General features: G+C 48.9%; 1 protein-coding gene across 8 annotated transcripts in view; it reads left to right on the top strand.

Annotated features, from left to right (window-relative positions):
- Positions 1-18,438, top strand: part of LOC100028211 (methylglutaconyl-CoA hydratase, mitochondrial) — a 104,623-nt gene that overhangs the window by 72,242 nt on the left and 13,943 nt on the right. For 4 of the 8 annotated variants that reach the window (XM_001378267.4, XM_007486214.3, XM_007486210.3 and 1 more), the window contains 2 exons: positions 5,059-5,151; positions 7,783-7,839. The exons of 1 other annotated variant lie outside the window; for it this stretch is intronic. In XM_001378267.4, coding sequence (XP_001378304.1) covers positions 5,059-5,151; positions 7,783-7,839 — 150 coding nt within the window. The remainder of the gene's footprint in view (positions 1-5,058; positions 5,152-7,782; positions 7,840-18,438) is intronic. 3 more of the 8 variants (XM_007486213.3, XM_007486211.3, XM_007486212.3) reach the window with 2 other exon arrangements.

The raw sequence follows: 18,438 nt of genomic DNA, 5'->3' as shown, positions 1-18,438 counted from the left end.
TATGAAATACCCAAGTCAGCTGGGTTTTATGGAAATTTTAATTAATACAAATTAAGGAATTAAAGAAAGGGAGAGAGACAGAGTAAGAGGAAATAATAGGAAAGGGTAGGGCCTAGGCCAATGGCCTAGGCCTTTTTATCTTTAAGAGAGAAAACTAAGTCAGTCTTTAATCCACTCACCACAAGATTTGTCCCAGGCAAAACTCTAGTGTTCAGAGAGACCCTCCAGTTTAGCTCCTGAGCTCAACTAAGTTCAGCCACCTAGAGACCCTCCAATTCAGCTTCCTAAAATGCACTAAGTCCAGAGGCCTCTGACCTCCTTTTTAAAGAGAATTTTCTCCTATGTCACCTCCCCTAAATTTGCACATCTACCAATCACAGTAGATGTTCTCCAAAGGACTGACTGTTCTTAATTCACATCTTGTTATCACCTTCTCTGGGTAGACTAAAACTTCTGAGTACTTCACACCTCTTTGCTAAGGTTGTCCCTTGCAAGTTGCCTGACCTTTTAGTGATTAATTTGACCTTCATAGGTAGTTAGCACCCTTTTGTATTAGATCTAAAAATAGACCTAGCTTAAGGGCTTTTGCCTCACTATAAGTATGAGTTAAGTACTTTTTCATTGTTCAGTAAGGAGTTTACAACTTTATCTTCCCCTAAAGTATGCCCAAGTATGGGTGGAGTAATTTTAAAGTTCCCAATACATTCCTGATCAAGTACCTCCATTGTTTAAAGTATGGAATAACCGTAACCAAATGTTTTAAGGTAGAGTTTGAGCAGTTTTAAGATTCATAACCCTCAGAATCTGATAATCCTTTTGATAAGTATTTACCCCTCCAGAAGGTGAGAACTGGTTCCCACAAACACTGCCCCCTGGGCAGTGCTAGACAATTTGGAATCTGTGATTGGCCCCTGTGAAGAGGAGCAGGGACAAGAAATCACCATAAAATGCCATGAATTCTGCTGGCTTGGGTCAGTCTTGTGGAGATAGTCTCCTGAATGGAGAGAGTCTTTGAAGAAGCTTAGCTGGAGACTTGGGCTTGGATCATGGGCTTGGAGCTTGGCTCCAACTTGGACTTGGACTCCTGGACTATCTTGTGGGGTGAGTGAAGGCTGACTCCTTTCCTACTTTCTGGAGATACTAGCTTCCATCTTTGAAGAGGCAGTGTGATTACTCACTACCAACCTTCCTGATTGAGAGCTAATTAATCTCTGCCTGGATTAAGATAGGATAGTTAACTTTTCTGTCCCCTTCACATTTCTCTGCTTTATTGTTTCCTCTCTATTTTGTAAATAAATTTCTGACTAAAGATATAATAAATATTGGCGACCACATAATTTCACAAAATTATTTTCCAACCGTTAATTTTCGCCTTTACAAATCTGAGGAATAACTAGCTTTTATCATTCAATATTTCAGTCAAACCTCTCTATGTATATGTAGAGAGAACCACATACACACACGCACACGTGCGTGCATGCATGCATGTGTTACATGAATTAGGGCCTTTCTCGACTAAGGGTTTTCTTCCTGGTTTTGTTTCAATGTTACCCATTTTTTTCAATTTATCCCATAGTTATCCCGTTTTTTTTTCCCTTGAGTTGAAAAATATTGAAATCTTAACTTTTTTTCCTTAACAGCATATCTGCATTAAATTTTACATGAAATAAGTATACTTATTTCCACATTTTTGATGGAAATTTTAAACTACATTAGAAGTTTTCCTTTTAAGCTCACACATTATTGTGATTATTGTGATAGTAGAATGTGTTAGATGTATTTCTGCCATGTGTTTTTCCAAATTGGAAGCTATCTAAATAATCTTAGCTAGTGTCTCCTTTTATTATTATTAAATGTACCAGATCATTCCACATAATTCTTTACTGTTTTCTTTGCTGTTCTATGAGTGGCAAAAGTAATAGTATTATTTTTCTTCTTTCTATCTTTCTATGCTTTTTAATATAATTACATTTCCTTATTCTCAACTATAAATAGCATCTGATCCTGTTGATTGTATAGCAGATTGAGTCACACTTCTGTATTGCTGTCATGAACATGCATCTTTCTTCACTTTTGAAGTTGTTATTCCACTTACTAGCTGAATAATTGTGATTTCCTGTAGTCTTCAGTCTAATTTTTTTTTGGTCTAAGGGTCCTTAACCTTTTTTTTGTGACATGGACCCACTTGATATTCTAGTAAAGCCTGTAAATTTTTCTGAATAATATATGTTTAAATGCAACAAATGAAATACATAGAATTATATTGAGATAACTATCAAAAAAATTTTTTTAACTCATCAACCCAGTTTTAAAACTCCTGATCTGGCGCTTTTAACTGGTTCTATAATTATAATGTTCTTTCCTGATTTTTCACTGAGATTTTTAATTACTTCCCCAAAGCTATACTATAGATAGTATAATAATGATACTTGAAGAGCATGTTTTATAGTGATATCACTCAATTACTACCTAGTGTCATTAATAAAATGGTCACTAGTTATATAAACTTTTGCCATTTTGAATACAACTCAAGTTCGATTTAATTTTCCTTAATGATGCTTTAGGACAGAACAATATATCTTGGTACCCGGTATAAAGATTAAAATTAATAATCAATAAATAATATTATATTTTAAAAGTTTTATTAATAATAATTAAAGTAAAAGGAAGTACCTGAGAACTCAGCCCAGTCACATGATAAAAAAGAGAGTGTGTGGGAGGAGTTACAGCCAGTTAAATACCAATAATGTGATCTTGCCAATGTGGAGATGCAGGAGAGATTATAGGGAATTTGGGGAAATACTAAGGACTTCTGGGGAATGAAGTCAAAGGTTCAAAATTCCATTTATATACCAGCTTGCTTTACTTCCATTCATATTTGAGTGCTCCGTCTTCAGTAGTGTCTTCTGGTTGCCATGGTGTTTTTCTCATTTATTTTTTCATTGACAATTTTTCAGAACCTCAGAATTCATTGCATATTGTGTTTAATGGTTATCGGTTGTATATTTGCCTTGTCTCATTTGCAAATTACTTACACAAGGAAGTTGGTCTACCAAATTCCATTTAGCCACTGAACTTGTAACAGATGATGCGTATTATTGCCTTTTCCTTCTTCATTTAGGGACCACTCCCTCGTAGACCGTCGGGCTAATGCTACAGAAAACATGTAATAAGGTGAATTCATTATTCACTGAGCCAGATTGTACCTTATTTTCATCACACATCAGATTTTGTGAGATGACTCGTGTTGCTTGACTTCCATTATGCTATACAGCATTGGGCAACTGTTTCAGCTTTTCATGGCCCTTAATAAGGCTTAACCAAGTTCTAGAATAGCACTTCCTATTTTATGAACGTCCACGTGCTGTAACTCTCCTGAACTCCATTTATATCGGCACGTTGCGTCTCCTCAAGGTTCTCGGCAAAACCTCCAGGGGTGTCAGTGAGTTTTCTAGGGTTCTTGGCTCCCCATCCAGTATCAGCAGGGATCACTGCCCCAACGTCATCTGCTAGTGCCAGTTCAGACCTCCACACCGTACCACTCCGTATCAGTTCAGCTCAAAGATTGCTTCCCGTGTCAATTCGCTTTTACAAGGCTAGATGTACTAAGAAGGTGTACCCAGCACAGAAATGCAAATAAGCCTGCCCCCCTGACCTTTCCAGAGGCAGGGCAGGGCCCTAGGAAGAGCTGCTGCTGCAGAGAACTTGACCCACAAAATGCACTGCACGACCTTCCTCGTAGGTGAATGCCCTCCCTTGGCTGGTCAAGGAAAGCAGTTCTTTGATCTGTGCAGGCTTTGGGGTAGCCAAAGAGTGCCAGATCTGGGGTGGCCTGGCCAACCTTTGACGCTTGCACGGCTCATTCCAAGCCAGCTATGGGCAGAAAAGCCTCGCCAAAGGAGAGACGGGCGTAGCCACGGCAGACGCCTCACCACATGTCTCTTCGGAGCAGAAAGGACAGACCTTGGGTGCTGCTTGGGGCCTTTTGTCTTCACCCTCCATTGTGAGCCAGCACCCCCTGGGACGTTCTTCTTCATTGCTGAATACGTGCCCCTATTGTGAAGCGCCGCCAGCCTTCCATTCGCTCTCAGCCTGTCTAGCTCGGGCTTCGGCTTGTCCCGCGTGACGGTTCACACGGGGGGTTGAGCAGCTCTGAATGATTGTGGTTCTGGTGAGAGTGGTAGAGTTGTGAGTTCCCATTATGCCTGTAAGTCACAGTGGCGCTACCTAAGAGCCCCTCTCCTCTCCCTGCCGCTCGAGAAAGTCCCACTAATCACCTGCCTTCAGCACCAGCTACCCCTGCTAACGAGTCAGCAGTTCACAGCCCTCACTGTTCTCCTTCCTGGTCCTGCCCATCTCTGTGGGAAGAGGACCTCTGGGCCCCCCGTCCAATGAAAAGAGGAGTCAAGGGTTCCTTTCACAGCTGTTGTTCTATTAGCCGCTCTGAAGTTTCTGCCAGGAAAAGCCATGGAGGACTCCCCCCCTTCGAAGGTCTTGCTGTGAAAAAGAGAGAGATGGAGAAACGGCTCTTCTTTTGGCCTTGACCGGCCTGCTTTCTCTGCTGCCAGACCCTAGTTCTCTAGTGGCACATAAATAAGCCTATTCGAGTAGACTTCCCGTGGCCCTTTGGACAGCTCAGTGGTGCCAGGTCAAGAGGACCCGAGTTCAAATGTGGTCCCATATGCTAACTGTATGACCCTGGCCAAGTCATTGAACCTTGTTGGCACCAATTACATCATCTGTAAGACGGGCTGGAGTAGAAAGTGGCAAACCAAACGGAGTCTTGGAAAATTACCCTTAGTTCTCCCTTAGATTGTTTGGCTGATGGGACAGGCTAAGCCTCGCCCACACGGCCGTCTAACTGTGGGCCTGGAGAGAACACGTGAGAGCCAGCCTGCCGTCTCGCACGTCCTGTGTTGTAGGCTTCACGAATCTGGCGGCATTTCGGTCACTGTGTGTTCATTTGACTATGGAGCGAGTACGCTTCAGCGGTGCAGTTCTCTGCCGCTGTTGCTGTTGTCGCTGTCAGACGATGATGAGTGACGCTTTCTCTTACAGCGAACCTTCCGGTGCCGACGATTGCAGCAATAGACGGAACCGCGTTAGGTGGCGGCCTCGAATTGGCTTTGGCGTGTGACATAATAGTAGCAGGTAAGAACGCCCGTACGAAACTCATCCTTCCTTTAGCAGGGACGGAGTCAGGAGCTGTATCGATCTTCATTCATTCCCAAAATACTGCATTCGATGAAAAAACGAACTCTAGGCAATTGGGGTTAAGTGACTTGCCCGGGGTCACATAGTTAGGACATCTTGGAGGCCAGATTTGAACCCAGGACCTCCCATCTCCAGGCCTAGCTCTATTTCATTTTACTTTTATTAAATAAATTTTTATGGATATCCTTTGTTTTTATGTTTTCTAAATATCTTCCTAGGCAGCCAGGGGCCTCAGAGGATCAAGCTGGAGTCAGGAGGACCCAAGCTCAAATTTATGTCGCTCACTTACTAGCTTTGTGACCTTGGGCAAGTCATTTAACCCAATTTTTGCTCAGTGTCTTCATCTGTAAAATGAGCTAGAGAAGGAAATGGCAAAACATCCCCTTATTTTTACTAAGAAACCCCCAAATGGGGTCATGAAGAGTTGGAGACAACTGAAACGAATAACCATGAGACGTTTCCCCCTGTTATCTTTTGGCTTCCCCATCCCAGAGAAACATCTTTTTTTTTTTTTAAGAAAAAAGGTGAAGAAGAAAAAATGAGGAAATCTTTCAAAGCACGGGAAAACATCTTAGTACGTTGAGCGTCCCCCAACTCTGGAAAAGAATGAGCAGGCTTCTTCTCCGCTCTCTTCTTGGGGCCGGGCTTAGTCACCGTGTAAAACGGTCCGTTTTCATTTTTGTGTTTGGCTGTTGCTTTTCCCAGTCACGTGTCGTTGGCCTTTCTGTGACGCTGTTCTCTCGGCTGTGCTCGTTTTCCTGTGTCTGCTCCTGGAAGCCTTAAGCCCGCCTCCCTTTTTCCTTGGCACTCGCTGTCCCTTACCCACAGCCACGCTCCTCTGCCCCCGTTGGTCGGCTCGTCCGTCTCCCTTCTGCTTTGTGGCTGTCCTGGCCGTGTTGCAATGTGTGGGGAGCCTCGTTTCATTTTGGGGACTTTGGCGAGCGGACGCCCCGGTTTAAAAGATGTGCTCTCAGCCTCGCTTACTTCACGTGCCAGAACCAGCTTGTGCCCCCCGTCTCTTTAGCAGTTCATTATTGCCAGCCTCTTTGCCAAGGGCTGAATGTCTGGTCCTACTTTCCCCATTTCACTGGGGAAATGAAAGCAAGCCGGAAAACGGAGCTGCCGATAAATGGCCTCCCTTTGTGGCTCCTCCTTCCCTTCGGTCTGTGTTACCTTGGAGCAGTCTTTTCTGAAGGGAACTTTGATTTGTCTAGCGCCTTGTTAAAAGCACTGAGTCGCGTAACTCGTGTTTATTCGGGGTCTAGGATGTGCCACGTGTTGGTCATAGGAAGAAAGGAAAGAGCCGCCCGCTCCCCATCTTGCTCGCCTCCGCTTCATTTCTTTGGGGCTTTCCTTTGACCCGTTAGGGTTTTAGCACTTGAACATGCAAGGATCTCAGCATGCTCTTGGGTCTGGGCTGCACCGACTCCATGTCATGAACAAGCAGCGCAAGAAATGACAACCAGCAGGTCACGAGCGACTTCTTCGGCTCCCAGAATTCTAGGGGCCGCCGTCCTGCGAATGACTCGCGCGCCTTTGACGTCGTTATCTGGCCCCCCGAGAAGGCCCCGCTTTTCTGGTGCAGAAGGGAGCACGTCGAGCCGCAAGTTCATGGCCTGCAGCATCCGTGACGGGGATGTGAAGGATCCTCGGAACACGGCCGTCCTGCCCTGGGAGGCTGCCAAGGGCCACGGAGCTCTCCTCTCGCTTTCCCACAGACGAGTAGTGAAGAAGGGGCCTCCTTTGGGGCACGCTGTGAGAGCTGCTTTTGGACAGCCTGCCCGCGGCTCGAGCGAGGACCTTATTTTGGAGCTTCGCTTCCGTCTTAGAATTCACCTCATTTGGCCGAGAGAACACCGACAAACGCCTATCTGAACCCGGCTCTGTCTCATGTGGCGATATTGTGCCGAATTAGATGCTAGCACTGAAACATGCTGCCAAAGTGACACGATGAGAATCCAGCTCTTCGTCTTGCTACTAACAAGAGGAAAAAGCGCCAGTGGCCTGCCGGGGTAGGACTGCTGCGGTTTTGAGTAGCTAATAGAGAATATTTCCTTTGTAAGATGGGCCAGCCGCACACGTCTAAAGGAGACACACCGTGGGTATTCTCTACATTGCATAGAATTCTGTTTGCAATGATGCTGCAGCTATACTACAAAGGAAACAAACTTTTAAAATGACATAAAAGTCAAAGATGCCAATAGGCAGTAGATTGAGTTGTCGATACTGAGCAGCCAGCCTATTCGGTATCATTAGAAACAGGCCGTTTTCCTTAGCTTTCATTCCTCTGGGGCACAAGGAAGAGAAGACTCATTTTTCTGGCTTCACGTTCCCTGTCATCAGGCCCAACGAGCTATCGACTTCAGTAGTCATCCCGTACGTAACAGTGACGTGGTGCTGCCCCACTCTCAGCCGGGGCTGGTGCTTGTGTCTTTTTATATGAAACACTTGCATAGTCAGATGCCTTTTGTTGTCATCATTATTTGTTTGTAAGACAAGCCTTTGTTGTCCTTTTTCAATAAACCTTCAAATGTAATAAAACTTTGCTTCACTTTCTTTTTCTTTTAGCCTCTTCTGCTAAAATGGGCTTGGTTGAGACAAAATTGGCCATCATTCCTGGTGCAGGTATGGATTTGATCTTTGTTTCTACGACAGTAACTTTTTCATATAGATGAGAAGGACATCCAGCTCATGTGGTCAGTGTAAAGGTTAAAATGATGGGTGAGACTGAATGTCATAATTATATGTGGTCACCAAGGATTTTATTTATAAAATCCTAATGAAACACCCAAACTCAGCTGAAAATTTTAGGGTGATGTAATTGATATAGTGGAGGAGATTAAGAATAAGGAAGAAAGAAGAGGCTAGTACCGGGCGGGAAGATTAGGTAATCTAGAAAGTAAGGGTTTGAGTGTGTAGGAGGAACGAATCAGCCTGACCTCCAAAGAGGCTCAGCTAAGATGCCCGAACCTGAATCAGCTCAAGGGCAAAACTCACCATCAACATTCCAAGATGTTGGAAGGCCTAGCACACTCTCAGCCAGTGTCACCTCTCCAGGGAAAAGAGGAAGAGAGCGGAAGTGCCGTGCCTTATATGGACAGTTTTATGTCACTTTCCTGCATCTCATCTGTACCAGTGTTAGCTTAGCTTGACTTAGGATGGCCCAGGGGTCTGTCCATTTTTCTGCACATGTCTGTTGAAGGCCATTTCCTCAGATACTTAATCTTGAGCATGGTGCAGACATTCCTGACCTTGTTAAACTAAGTAGGGTGGAGAAATGTAGAGTTCCCAAGACTTGATTCTGTTATTCCAATTATCTCTATTGTTACTGATCAGGATATAGCTAAATCAGATCTTCTAAAGAATGGTCTGATTAGGGTGGAATAGTTTTAAAATTCACATCAGCTTAGTGAAGATCTCCTATGAGAAAAAAGGATTTTTTCATTCTGTACACTTAAATCAAGTATCATTGGCTGCCACTTTTATAGTAAGACGAGAAGTCATGTGTAGGCATTACGTAAGTCTAGTGCGAAAGCATCGGATTTTGATCCAAGGACATGGGTTCGAGTCTTAGTTTTGCTACTGAGTGCCTGTGTGGTCTTGGACAGAGCAGCTGAATCCCTCACCACCTTGTTGGTACATCCGTTAATGATGAAATTGCACTCTGGGGCTTCCAGATTTCCTTCTAGTTCTGGTTCTATGATACCATGAGGATACTTATTTGTTCTGCTTTATAGATTTGTCCTATGAAAAGAATATAAGTGTAGAAAGATGACAATGAATGGAGTTATTGGGCATTTGGAAGTAGTTATGCATAGAAATATCCTTTTTAAATAAATGTGTATTGATACCTTTTGCTTTTACGTTGCAGGAATACTCCTCAGTAACTCTTCCCTCCCCTGCTCTTCAGCATTTCTAGATCTTCCAGGGAAATTTCTCTACCTTCCTAAGACACGTGTAGACGTTAGCTTAGCATGTAGCAAAATTGAAGATTCTCTAGATCAAAACACAGTAAATTTGTTGTCCTGAGTAATTTGCTAATCGTATTTTTGTAAGTTAAAGAATCGTTCCTTTTCGTGATACCACTCTTATTTTCAGTCAGCATTTAAAGCAGTTGCAATCAGGTTAGTAACAAACAGTGCTTTGCTAAAAAGGAACAGATGACTAAATGTAACCATGAAATCAAGTTGTACTAGATTTGAAACGAAATGACATTTCATTTCATTTTTTATTCATTGTTCGTAATGAACAGATATATGTCCTCTCATTTCCACCTCCCACCTTAGCCCCTTTGGTGGGGCACAAGGGAAGAACAGAAAGAGGAAACCTTTGCACCAAATGTCCACAGATTTCTACGTTAGCCTTATCCAAAAAGGAATGTTTCCTTCTGCATATCCAGTCTCTGTCAGCATCCTAAATCGTCCATCCTCAGGAATAATGTTTGATCATTAGATGGATGAGTGCTCTTAAGTCTTCCAAAATTGTTCTTTTTTATATTTCAGTTGTTTTAAATTGTTCTGATTCTGCTCATCCAATATTATTTTTCAATGAGTTTCAAATAGCAGTCTTTCCTCTACGCTTTCTTGTACACTACACACTTCTCCTGTTCCCGCGATGACACAGAAGGCCTCGCTCCTCCCTTTCTTTCCTTCCCTAGTGTGACATTCCCCCCTTGCCTTTTTGCTTTTAAAATCCTATCTTATTTGACACCATGATTCCTTCTAAGATCACTGTTCTCTGGGGACATTTGGATCATTTCCCCTAGTTCCTGAATTAGAATAGAGACATTGCATTGTGATGAAGGGGTTTTTCTGATTACTCATAAATATTTCACCTTTTATGTTTCTCTTTCCTCTTGGGTTTGTATTGCAAAGTTTTACTCCTTTCCAGTCGTTACATTAGAAATGCTTGGCATCTTCTCTTTCATTAAGCTGTCCCTCTTCTACCTCTCCTCGGGTCGCTTTTTCCTGGGTAAGTTATTTTTTAGCACAAACCTAACGTCTTCTGGAAATTCAAAGCCACATTTTCCATTCCTTTATCATTCAAATCAAGTCATCACACATTCATGAAGTGTCTACTCTAGGCAAACACTCTGCTAAGTACTAGGGATGCCAAGACAAGCAAAAGCGGGCCTTGCCCTCAAGGAGGTCACGATAGAGCCATAATAAAATGGCGATAATCTACGATGAAAGTATTAACATTGAGGGTACAGGAAAGGCTTCTTGGAGAACGTGGCATTCCACCTGGAATCTGGAGGAAGCCAGAGAGGGCAGGAGAAGAGGAGGGGAAGAGCTCTAAGCATAGGACAGCATCCGTAGAGATACATGGAGACAGGAGCCAGGAGTAGAAGGAGGCTGATGTCACTGACTCAGGGGCATGTGGGGCTGAACAAGTGGGGAACCCCGTCGTGAAGAGAGCATTTTGGATTGGGTCGTAGAAGCCAGAGAACCATTAGAGATTCTGTGTGGGTTAGTACGTTCTTAGACCTGGGCTTGAAGCAATCCTGTTGGCACTTCCTGGTGGCTCTAGTGCAGCGGGGAGAGATTGGAGACGGAGAAACCAGCCCGGAAGCTGTGGTGGTGGCCTACGAGGGAGATGGAGGTGGCCGCAGTGTCAGAGGAGAGAAGGAGAGCTGTGAGGGATTAGAACTGAGAGGTGGCCGAGTGGGGGCTTGACGATGAAGCCGGGGGATTGGCAGGAAGGCCACCCGTTAACAGCAGGGCTAAATGACGGGAAAGCATGTTAGGGGAAAGATTTGAAAGTGTTTCTCCAGGAGAGCCCTCTGGCTGCTGGAGGTTCCCCCGCTGACCTTTCTTCTGGCCTCGGGACTCCCAGGACCATCCTGTGTAGGTGTGGCCGTCGGTGGTTAAGGGCAGACCCGTTGGAGGGCCCGAGGGGTCGGGAGACAGTCCCTGGGTGAGCTCAGGAGCTGAGAATGAGCTCAGTGCCAGCAGTGGGGAGGGAGGAGAAGGTGAGCGACCAAGCGGCTGAGGTGAGTGCGTGGGGGGCGCGGAGAAGGTGATTCTGAGGCAGGGTGGGGGGGCGTACTTCCGCTCTGCTCGGGCTGCCCACTGACTTCCCGGGGACCAGGGCAGAACAGAGGGTGTGGCCAACACAGCCGCACGCCGTTCGGATCTTGTCGACACTCTTCAGTGCCTATTTGCTATCAGAGACGGCCTTCCTTAAGGGAAGTCCAGCAGGCCCAATTCTGTTGCGACGGTTATAAATGAGCCTCCCCAGAGAGGACTGCCGAGACCCTCAGGACTCGTCTTGTAACAAGTTTTGGTCCAACGGTGGAGGTCGGGCCAATGATGGAGGCTGGTCCATTGGAACTGAGACTCAGATGGCAGATGACAAGCCAGACGGCACAGGCAGAGAAAAGAGCCCAAGAGAGAAGATACGGGGAGCTCAGCAGACGGCAGGCTTAGCGTGGAGGAAGATCTGGCCAAGGAAGTAGAGCGCTGCTGTCACGTGAGAAGGAAATTAGGAGAGAGAGAGCAGCGTCGTGTTTTCAGAATGCAGTTGGTCATCATCCTTTGTGCTAGTGAAGTCCGATGGAGACGCCGGAAACCCTGGATTGGCAAATATGGAAGTATTGGTTCCAGGGACTAAAGGAAGAGCTTCCTGTGAGCTTCCCGGGACTGAAGGAAGAGCTTCCTGTGAGCTTCCCGGGACTGAAGGAAGAGCTTCCTGTGAGCTTCCCGGGACTGAAGGAAGAGCTTCCTGTGAGCTTCCCGGGACTGAAGGAAGAGCTTCCTGTGAGCTTCCCGGGACTGAAGGAAGAGCTTCCTGTGAGCTTCCCGGGACTGAAGGAAGAGCTTCCTGTGAGCTTCCCGGGACTGAAGGAAGAGCTTCCTGTGAGCTTCCCGGGACTGAAGGAAGAGCTTCCTGTGAGCTTCCCGGGACTGAAGGAAGAGCTTCCTGTGAGCTTCCCGGGACTGAAGGAAGAGCTTCCTGTGAGCTTCCCGGGACTGAAGGAAGAGCTTCCTGTGAGCTTCCCGGGACTGAAGGAAGAGCTTCCTGTGAGCTTCCCGGGACTGAAGGAAGAGCTTCCTGTGAGCTTCCCGGGACTGAAGGAAGAGCTTCCTGTGAGCTTCCCGGGACTGAAGGAAGAGCTTCCTGTGAGCTTCCCGGGAATAAAGGAAGAGCTTCCTGTGAGCTTCCCGGGACTGAAGGAAGAGCTTCCTGTGAGCTTCCCTGGACTGAAGGAAGGGCTTCCTGTGAGCTTCCCGGGAGTAAAGGAAGGGCTTCCTGTGAGCTTCCCGGGACTGAAGGAAGAGCTTCCTGTGAGCTTCCCGGGACTGAAGGAAGAGCTTCCTGTGAGCTTCCCGGGACTGAAGGAAGAGCTTCCTGTGAGCTTCCCGGGTCTGAAGGAAGAGCTTCCTGTGAGCTTCCCGGGACTGAAGGAAGAGCTTCCTGTGAGCTTCCCGGGACTGAAGGAAGAGCTTCCTGTGAGCTTCCCGGGACTGAAGGAAGAGCTTCCTGTGAGCTTCCCGGGACTGAAGGAAGAGCTTCCTGTGAGCTTCCCGGGACTGAAGGAAGAGCTTCCTGTGAGCTTCCCGGGACTGAAGGAAGAGCTTCCTGTGAGCTTCCCGGGACTGAAGGAAGAGCTTCCTGTGAGCTTCCCGGGACTGAAGGAAGAGCTTCCTGTGAGCTTCCCGGGAATAAAGGAAGAGCTTCCTGTGAGCTTCCCGGGACTGAAGGAAGAGCTTCCCAGGACTGAAGGAAGAGCTTCCTGTGAGCTTCCCGGGACTGAAGGAAGAGCTTCCTGTGAGCTTCCCGGGACTGAAGGAAGAGCTTCCTGTGAGCTTCCCGGGACTGAAGGAAGAGCTTCCTGTGAGCTTCCCGGGACTGAAGGAAGAGCTTCCTGTGAGCTTCCCGGGACTGAAGGAAGAGCTTCCTGTGAGCTTCCCGGGACTGAAGGAAGAGCTTCCTGTGAGCTTCCCGGGACTGAAGGAAGAGCTTCCTGTGAGCTTCCCGGGACTGAAGGAAGAGCTTCCTGTGAGCTTCCCGGGACTGAAGGAAGAGCTTCCTGTGAGCTTCCCGGGACTGAAGGAAGAGCTTCCTGTGAGCTTCCCGGGAATAAAGGAAGAGCTTCCTGTGAGCTTCCCGGGACTGAAGGAAGAGCTTCCCAGGACTGAAGGAAGAGCTTCCTGTGAGCTTCCCGGGACTGAAGGAAGAGCTTCCTGTGAGCTTCCCGGGACTGAAGGAAGAGCTTCCTGTGAGCTTCCCGGGACTGAAGAAAGAGCTTCCTGTGAGCTTCCCGGGACTGAAGGAAGAGCTTCCTGCCACCTGTACATCAGAGATTTCTGAGTGATCTCACGTTTTCTTCTTCGGTGTGGTTCATATTTTGGGGTAAAAGCAGCGTATGAGGGCTTGGGAGCCTGGGGGAAGCTCGTGAGGGGCCTCTAAGCAAGAAGGCTTGCGTGCCAGAGACACCCTGCGGGCACTGAGAGGCTTACAAATGTACCCTGACCTGCTGTGGCTGCCGTGAGGTTGGCAGAAAGCGGCGTCCGGGCAGGGGTGGGATTCCATTCCAGTAGCTCAAAGGCCGAAACAAGTCCCAGAGAAGGCCTCGCGTCGGAGTTGCCTCCAGAAAGCACCCCAAACCCCCGGAACCCCCCGACTTGTCAGCAAGCCGCATTTGTGGTGGGAGCGATCTTGGGCGAAGATCAAGGGTGAAGCGAGGACGCCGTGATATCGCAGTATCTGCTTCTTCCAGCTGTAGCAACAGGCCAAGAAGACGCCATGGAAGGCGTCCACCTGGGCAGCCCCGGGCTGGAGCCAAAGAAGCCCGTGAGAGGACGGGGACTGCAGACCTGGAGAGCAGCCGGCGGAGATGCCCAGAGGCAGGAGATGGAGCAGCGTCGGGGAGTGGCCAGGCGTGTGGCCGGCAGCACGTGGTGGAAAGCTGCTGCGGAGTACACGGGGGCGGCCTTCGCCCCGCGATACCCACGAGGGAGCCAACGTGGCGTGTGAAGACGGGGAAGTCGCGGGGCTCTTAGAGAAGCGGCGCGTGTGCCGTGCGGGTAGAGCTTGTCCTTGGAGGGACTCCTTCGCCGTCTTCCCGCTGTCTCCGGAGCCAGAGCCATCATCCCGTCACCCGGGAGACGGGTCGGAGGCGTCAGTGGGCGCCGCGGCTCTCTGCCCCTGGATCTCCGGGGGCCGCGCCGCGGCTCCTCGTCTGCCACTGACTTGTGAGTGTCAGCTGGCTCCCCGGAGGTGAGGTGGGGCTGGCGCTCGGCGAGGGCGGGGGACTGAGGGAGTCGCCGCGGGGTCGAGCCGTCGTCTCTCCGCCTCCGGCACGGGCCTGCGAGGTGTTCCTGGCCCTAGAACGGCGCTACTCGCGGAGGCTGGCCCGATGCCATTCTTGGATCTCTGGTTCCAGCTACACCGGACAGTGTGGAGATCCATCCTACACGGGAGCTGGACTCGCGTAGGAGATTCGAGAGCGCCCGCCGCCAACGGAGTATGCACAGTGTTTGTTCTGTGTGGTGGGACGATCGGCAAGCGGTTATCCGGGGCTTCTTACATGGCACACACTGCTCAGAGCTGGCCTTCAAAAAAGCAGGAAGGACTTTCCTTTCTCAAGAAACGTGTTCCAACATACAGTTCATGCGTGTACACGTGTGCATATGTGCATATGTGTAAATGTGAGTGTTTGTGTATGTGCGTGCGTGCAAATGTGCGTGTGCATGCATGTGTGCATTTGTGTGTGCGTGTGCGTGCGCATGTGTATTTGTGCGTGAGTGTGCGTGTGCGCACGCGTGCGTATTTGTGTGCATTTGTGCGTGTATGTGTGTGCATTTGTGTATGTGTGAGTGTGTGTGTGTACGTGTGTGTGCGTGCGTGTGCGTGTGTGTACGTGTACATGTGCGTGTACGTGTGCGTGGGTGGCATAGACGAGAGATTCCGAGTGGACGACAGGCAGCCTTCGAGGAGAAGGCAGCGACAGACGGAGGCCGGAGGCCTTTGGATGCAGTCTTAGTCTAAGGACGCAGGTGAGCGCAGAATATGGTGTCACGGCGCAGGCCGCGGCACTGATCCATACGGAGTCCCGAGAGGTCGGCGGCCCCACCCATGCACGAGGAGCGCCTGGAACTTCTTGGGGGGGTCCGGCCGGTGCAGCCGCCGTCTGTGAAGGGGCTCCTGCTGGTGACCCGCGTTTTGCCGGCCATCTGGAGGTGTCGAGGACGTCGGTCTCTCTCTGGAGCAAGCGAGGGCACGGCATGCTCTCGGAGGAAGCTGGACGTCCGGCTCTTTCTCGGCCGCTGGCGAAGGTCTCCAGTTCTTGCTTACTGACCGGCCCGGCCAAGAAAGCAGCCTGCGGCCGTGCTCTGACGGCTGCTTCCCTCAGAGGGCCTGGAGCGTCTCGGGGCTCCGTGAGAGTTTGGGGCGATTCCACGGCGCTGGAGAGGCCCGTGTTCCGTGTCCGAGCCGCCCCGCCTGTCCCTGCGGGCAGCAGAGAGCGCGCGCCGGGCTGCCTGGCCGTCCGCGGCCTTTTCCGCCAGTAGAGCTCTGGCCCCGCGGCCCGGAGGCAGGCAGCGCTGCAGCGACACACTGTGAGGCCGCTGGGCCGGGCACATCCCCCAGACGCCCCTCGGCGCCCCGACGCTTGGTCGTCTGGGTTCCCGGGACGGCCGTGCTGGTTGTGGGCGAGCGGACAGCGGCTGGGAGTCGGCCCGCAGGCGCTCGAGTGGCAGGTCCAGTCCCTGCAGAACCCTGTCTGGAGGCTCTGCGGACCCTTTGGCCCAGAAACCCCGTGAGCGGACACCGGCTCTCTTCCTGTCCTGTCTGCGTCTGGTGCCGCTCAGAGCAAACGTCCCCCACAGGGAACAAAGTGGAGCCCCCCGGCAGCAGCCATGCCTGCCGTGTGCCCCTGCGCGGACCGAGCCCACGTCCTCTGCGTAAAGGAAAGCGGAAGGTGCCGGGGACACGTGGCTGACCAAGGAACCCCGAGGCTTTGGCTCAAGGAAACCCAGCAGAGGGCGGCTTGGCCGGCCGGCACCAAGGGAAAGACACTGCTGTTAAATTCTCGTCTGAAACAGAATTTGAACCCAGATCTTCTACGCCGCAGTTGCCTGGTTAACCCTGAAGTGTCCACGGACTCACTGGAGGTGGTGGGTAGGAATACGCACCATGTTTAACATGGACTCTCACACACGTTTTAGACACACCAAATACAGGCTGTGATTGGGCGCACGAAAGCATTAGAATGCAGTTTCCCTTTTGCCTGGGCTCCTTGAGGAGCCTGTAGAAACCTCGCAAGGAGGATCCAGGTAGGCCAGAACTGCCACGATGGGCTTTCTCTGCTTAGTGAGCGCAGTGGACCCGGACTCGACTTCCGCTAACTAGACCCTTCCTTCTTTAGGTTGGATGCGCTGCTGCCGTTCAGCGTGTTCAAAGCGGTCGTCCCCCCAACTCTTCTCAGCCTCCCTGTTGGAATGCCCCACCCCAACCTCGCCTTCCCCTGGATTACCCCCGCCCAGCCCCCATTTCTTCTTCCCCTTCAACGTCCCTATAGCAGAAGTCAGGGAACCCGACTGCTCCCTCTCTGAGCTCCTCCCAATGGGAATCGGGTTTCAGTGTTCCCCGGGACCAACCTCTTCCCACCTTCCATTGGATTGGTCTTTTCCCCAACCCCTTGCTTCTTGATGTGATCGATCTTACCCCATTTTACTTCTTTTCCCATTTCTCTTACCTTATGCTTTCCCACCCTGATTTGCCCTTGTTTTCTAGATCATCCTAAACAGCTTACTTCCACACTCTCTAGGTATGCTTCTTCTAACCACACTGATAACAATCTTTCCATATAGGAGTATGAGTCATTTGTCCTTGTGAAAGCCCTTCCTTTCTCTCCCTTTTCTTACTTACCTTTTTCTTCTTCTCTTGAATTCTGTATTTGGACAGCCTATTTTCTGTTTAGTTCTGGTCTTTTCTTTTTTTTCAGGAAAGCTTGGAAATCTCCTATTTTATTCAGTGACCACACTTCCCCCGAAAGAACATATTCCGTTTTGCTGGGTACTTGATTCTTGGCTGTAGACCCAGTTCCCGTGCCTGCTGGAATATCATATTCCATGGCTTCCGGTCCTTCCGTGCGGAGGCTGCCAGATCCTGTGAAATCCTGACCGGGGCTCCATGATATATGAACTGTTTCTTTCTAGTAATTGATAGTATCTTCTCGGCCCGGGAGTTCTTGAGCTCGGCTATTACAATCCTGGGAGTTGTCATTTGGGGATTTGATGCAGGAGGTGATTTGTGGATTCTTTCAGTCTCTAATTTACCCTCGTGCTCTAGACTTTAAGGACAATTTTCTCAGATAGGTTTCTGTAGTATTAATATCTAGGCTTTTTTTTTTTGGTCATGACTTTCAGGTAGTCCAGTAATTATAAAATTCTCTCTCCTGGATCTGTTTTCCAGATTAATTTTTTCATTGAGGTTTTTCATATTTTTTCATTCTTTTGATTTTGTGGTTTTTTTTTTATTGTTTCTTAATATGTTGTGAAGTCATTAGCTTCTAATTGCCCAATTCTACTTTTTAAAGACTGAAATTCTTCCATGACCTTTGGGTCCTCTTTTTCCAATTGGTCCGTTCTTTTTTCCAAGTCATTCTTTTCATCCTTTGACTTTTTTGCTTGAAGTTTTTGGCATCCCATTGACCTCTTGTGTTCTTTGGTCTTCATCCCCATAGAAGCTTTCTATAGTTGCCTGATTTTTTTTACTCATTTTTCCCAGTCCAGATGGACTAGAAACTCCCTCTATTGGTTTACTGGCATGGGGTGTTTGGGCTGCTGTCCTGGAGGGAATCTTCAGTCCTCTCTCTCCGTTGCTGGTATACTGGAATAGACCATTTGAGCAGACCTGCTGTGCTAATCTGCCCTGAGGCCAAATTTTCACTGTAATCTGCTGCTGCTGCTGAGGCCTTAGGGCACCCAACCAGATGACCCCCCAAGTGACTCCCCACCAGCCACTGTCAGAGCCTTAGATCTCACAGGGTGCATCTAAGGTGCTCTGTCGTGGTTACATGCCCCCACCCGGGAATACCACCGTCCACCCACCTCTCCGTGCAGTAGGTTAACTCTTTCTGCCTCCCTTTCAAGTTGTGTTCAGCAGGAGAGTCCTGTGGCTCTGTCTTGTTGGGTCTGGATTTCTGCCTTTTTTATAGCACTTTTTAGAGATTGGTATGGAAGGCCAGTCAGAGAGGTTTGGGCTTTTGTGCTCCTA

This window comes from Monodelphis domestica, chromosome 3 (genome assembly GCF_027887165.1).
Source record: "Monodelphis domestica isolate mMonDom1 chromosome 3, mMonDom1.pri, whole genome shotgun sequence".
Taxonomy (NCBI): Eukaryota; Metazoa; Chordata; class Mammalia; order Didelphimorphia; family Didelphidae; genus Monodelphis; species Monodelphis domestica.
Note: the sequence above shows the minus strand (reverse complement) of the source record. Positions and strands in the feature narration are given on the sequence as shown.